The following is a 4,753-nucleotide window of genomic DNA, read 5'->3' as shown; positions in this document are numbered from 1 at the left end:
GAGCCCGTCAGAGACCCGGGGAGATGGCGAAGGCTCCTGCGGGCGGGCGCTGCCGGGGTGGAGCCCCCGAACCGACGGAGAAGCAGCGACGCTCACAGCCCGCCCGCTGAAGCCGCCTTCGTACCAATGCCTGCAAATGACTCGGGAAGCGCCAATGTAATTATCCCGTTTTCCAGATCGCAGCGTTGCTCAGGCAGGAGCCGAATCCCCTTCCCCGTGTCAGCCGCGAGGGCCGTTGGCTGAGCCAGGCACTTCCCTTCCTCGGGGGGCTGTTCTCAGCGCCCCGCAGCAGCTCTCAGGAATACATGCACAAAGCACTAAAAACCTGATTTCCTTACAGGAAAAGTTCATCCAAAATAGCGTCAGCAACAGCACTGAGACCGCCTTCACTCCCACCCTTCTCAAACCAGACTGCTCTCCCTCACCAGCACGGGTGAGGTAACCCCCCTCCCCCCCGAGCCCCAGCATTAACGTTACACCCCGAGACACCACACGGCAAACTCAGCGCTGTGTTTGGCCGTAAGGCACCTGGCGAACCTCTAAAACGTCATCCTGTTCTGTCAAATTCACAAGACAGTTGAAAAAATGTAATTTAAGAGGATTACAGGAAGAGATTCATGGCCAGAAACTGCTTCCTTCAAATGTCTGATAAAATATTAAATACAGACGGTGCACAGAGGGAACATGTTCGTTTAAAACCATGAACACATCCAAGTGTTACAGATCAGTGGAAGGGAGAGAAGTACAATGTCATCAGATGCACGTTTCCAGGATCATGTCAACTGAAACATTCCTTCATGTGGAAAAAGTCTTAAAAAAAAGGTATAAAAAGCTTTTCAATTTACTGGAAGCATTTTACACAGCCAGTGTCAAACCATGAGAATTGAACAGATAAACACTAACCGGACACCGTATCAAGACTTTCTACAGGAGAAGACACGACAATAGGTTTAATTTTAGCAGTTCTTTAATGGTGTAAAATAGGAAACCATCTACTCTTGCATCTTCTCGATTGTTTCTTCCTTGTATTTGCCCTTCTCCTTGCCAACCTGGCGAGATTTTGCTTTGCGCTCCAAGATCTTTTTGCGATCTTTGTCCAGTTTTAGCCTGGTGATCACCACCTAGAGAAAGGACAAAGACTTTAGTGTCTCTGAGGTGTTAAAGCACAGCAACTCGACAGAACTGTGATAACACAGCATGGCCAGGAAAGTCAGCTCTGGCACACGAGTGTTATTTCCATGGACTATCTCCTTTGGTCTGAGCAGAACTGAGGTACTGAATCACCTCCACATTCCACCATTTTCCCAGGAACACTCAGGGATCAGAGCATATGGACAGCTGTTTCAGTGCACAGCCAAAACACTTGCACAAACTGAAGAGCAGCCAAATTTCTATTTATCTACATAATAAAATAATTACTTTGAAGTAAATCTAATTTCCATTATGCTGCTCAAACATGATGGACACTACATCCTCTGAAACATAGCTTATAACTGACCCCACCACTACTAAGACAAGTAATGGATCACTGTTTTCATTTCTCCATGTTTTAAACTTCATTACCCAAATTTTGGAACGCTGGAAAACCATGCTGCTGCTGCAGGCCACTACTGTTACCACTGCTGTACCATTTGGAATAGCCAATGCATCTGGCCTAACTCTCGGCAGCAGTCGAAGTTCACGCGCCGCAGCCACTCACATACAGACACTTCAAAGAACGCATCTGCTACTGAGCCGTTGCAAAGTGGCCAGGCAATTACCAAGTATTACTAACACGGACACATACGAGGTAAATTGCGCAGACCATTTGCTGCCAGAGCCTTAACAATATTTCTAACAAAGCAGCAGCAAAACAAAGCTCTGATTTTCAACCCATAAGCAACCTTCGGTGCTCTCTGTGCCCCCTCAAACTGGCAAAGAAATAAATGTGTTTATGTTCCTGAAAGGAGTACTTTAAAGATACAACTGATAATCAAATCCCAGGAAAGCCATACAGGCTGCAGCAAGGCTGCATGCTCCTCCTCAGTTCCATTGTGCATTTAGGTTTCTCAATTGTAATTAATTCCTACCTCTTTACCTAGAAGAAGTAGAAACTGTTCAGCCACCCCACTGCAAGTTTGCAACAAGCAAAACGTTCTTCTGTTCCTTTTGCATTAATAACCAAATCTTCATGCAAAGCTTCACCAATTAGAGAACACTTTCACAAAAATGAGAGGCCAGCACAGAATTTAATTTCTTTCATTGCTATTTACCACACCAATAGTACGTACACTGGCTCCATCACAATGTCACCTTGTCCATCAAGTGTTGTTACTGCACACAAGTCATTATGTTGTTTTGGAATAATTCTTCTCTCCCTCTGCTGAACATACCAACCGTTTAGACCAGGAAACCCGTTACAACTGGATTTCTTCCACCAACTCGTCAGTATGCGTGCCCACACGGCAAGGCTGAAGCAGACTGATTTCATCTGCTTCAAACCAGGTTTTGGCTAGGTGTTCTGTTTAGTTTGAGATGTTTTCCTGTTATGATCTGAACAGGCTTTGCCTGGTTTTCACAAACTCAAAACATTGTAAATCACTTCAGGCTCAGAAGAACTTAGCTCACAAGAACAAATCACGATTCTGAGCATCTACCTAAAGGTTTCCAACACCTCTTTAACCAGTGCAAATGTCACAGAGCAAAGATGAAGGATTGTTCTATGCTGTTTTGTGCTTTAAAAACACCAAGCTCTTAAAAAAAAGTATTTTAGCAAGACGCTAAAGTCTCTAGCAGCTTCTCCACCAAATAAGCCCTAGAAACATTGAAGAGTTCTTGGTTTCAACTCCCTCTTCTCTACTATTGTGACACTGTAACATTTCCTTGTTTATTACCCCCCAATGCTGTAGTATCTCAATCCACGATTCCACACGCGGTAACAAGGTTCCACCCGTGCCAGCAGCAGTGTCTTCATTTGCCACAAGGCCTCCTCACGCATTTCAGATCTCACTTCGCACACCGTACCTTGCTGGGATGGATCCCCACGTGGACAGTTGTGCCGTTGGCCTTCTCACGCTGAACGCGTTCAATATAGATGACGTATTTTTTTCTGTACACCTGGACCACCTTGCCGATCTGCTGTCCTTTGTAGTGTCCCCGGACAACCTAAACAAGGACATAAGAGGCACACTGTCCCATACTTCAAAACCACCCCTTAAACAATTACCAGATCTTAAGAAACACTATCTAATTATCCCAACAGAAAACCAGAACTGCACAGGTGGACATTCCAGCTCTGCTCTTTCTACACACATGCCACAAAGACATCAGCTACTAGACAATTCCAGCAATCACTAAAATGGAAAATATAATGGATCAGAACCTTACTTTTCTCTCATTTTCCCGGCAGTAAACCCTAACAAAGGAATGCCTTATGTTTTCAGCCACAAAGCTAATGGTCAGCTTCAACAGTTTTTCACCTATCACTGCATTTTAAATAAAAAAAAGCCACTTAACTTGGATTGGTTTCTAAACTGTTCTTTCAAATATCACAGTTAGCAGTCTATAAAAAAAGGAAAAGAAACGATCCTCTGTTTTGTGTTTTATTGTCAAAAGCCTTTAATCCAGCATGTAACTGAAGAGCTGTAAAACTGCCAGCATGCTCATGTTCCTTCTATTTTCCTTGACACCAATATGATCTCAACAAACAATCAACAGGCCAAGCCTATGACTACGTTAGCTCGTATTATTTCTGCATAACTCGTGGCAAAGCCCCAGCACTAACCTGAATTTGTCTAGCCCTTCCCTTTGGCACAGGCTATACGTGAAAACCAAAACACAGAAGTTCGCATGTGACTACAACTTAAAAGACAGACAGCACAGCTACCTGGACTTCGTCATCCTTTCGAATGGGCATAGAGCGCACGTTGTATTTCTGCCGCAACTCCTTGGAGAGCGGGGAGGACATTATTTTTCTTCGAATGTGAGATGGCGCATTGAAGTGTCGTTTGCGGTTCTTGCTGCGGTCTGAGGTCACAAACGGATTGAACTTCATTTTGCCTGCATAAAGAAAAACAATAGCGTGAGAGGTGCTTTTAACTCACACACAATGCCATTTCAACTATTTTTAATCACACCCCCAGCTAACATACCCTTACAAACTGGACTTCAAATAAGGTTGAAGCCTCTTCCCTCACTGACAATGCTCCTGTGACTGACAGATGGGCTACACACATGCACATCAGACCGTTCTTTCTAACCCAACGCTCACTGTTCCCAGAAGTCAGGGCACCTGACTGACTAGTCTTAGTTTTGCACTGTAGCATACACCACCTTCGTTTACAAAGTGAACGTGTATTTTAGACTCAGAAAGAGAGGGAACTCATACTGCTTGGGTATCTCCGGTAAAGCACACCACCAGACTGGTGCACACAAATCTGTAAGCTCAAAATACCTTTGGCCTTCCACAAATCCTAACAACTGCACTACAAGATTGTCTGTCGTGGCACAACTCATTCTGACTGACAAAGGCACGTCCACGTAATGATGCTTTTGCTTTCAAGTACTTTGCACTTGCACCTCCCGTGGACGCTAGCCTGGGCTGTACACAAGTCGGGGCACGCTGCAGATCACAAGACCACAGGCTGCCTGAGCTACATTAACCGAATAACCCACCATCAAACCGCACACCAAAGGAGCGTGAGCTCTGCCTGGAGCCTCAGCTCCCAGCGGCACACCCGAGCGCAGCTCCGGGGCGGGCCTGCCCCACCGGACG

General features: G+C 45.3%; 1 protein-coding gene across 1 annotated transcript in view; it reads right to left on the bottom strand.

Moving 5' to 3' along the window:
* Positions 1-949: 949 nt before the first annotated feature.
* Positions 950-4,753, bottom strand: part of RPL26L1 (ribosomal protein L26 like 1) — an 11,876-nt gene continuing 8,072 nt past the window's right edge. Inside the window, exons 2-4 of the mRNA XM_009647087.2 lie at positions 3,866-4,038; positions 3,004-3,144; positions 950-1,121 (exon numbers count right to left, since the gene is read on the bottom strand). Coding sequence (XP_009645382.1) covers positions 993-1,121; positions 3,004-3,144; positions 3,866-4,033 — 438 coding nt within the window. The 5' untranslated portion in view covers positions 4,034-4,038 and the 3' untranslated portion in view covers positions 950-992. The remainder of the gene's footprint in view (positions 1,122-3,003; positions 3,145-3,865; positions 4,039-4,753) is intronic.

The sequence above is a fragment of the Egretta garzetta genome, unplaced genomic scaffold, assembly GCF_000687185.1.
Source record: "Egretta garzetta isolate BGI_Z169 unplaced genomic scaffold, ASM68718v1 scaffold209, whole genome shotgun sequence".
Taxonomy (NCBI): domain Eukaryota; kingdom Metazoa; phylum Chordata; class Aves; order Pelecaniformes; family Ardeidae; genus Egretta; species Egretta garzetta.
Note: the sequence above shows the minus strand (reverse complement) of the source record. Positions and strands in the feature narration are given on the sequence as shown.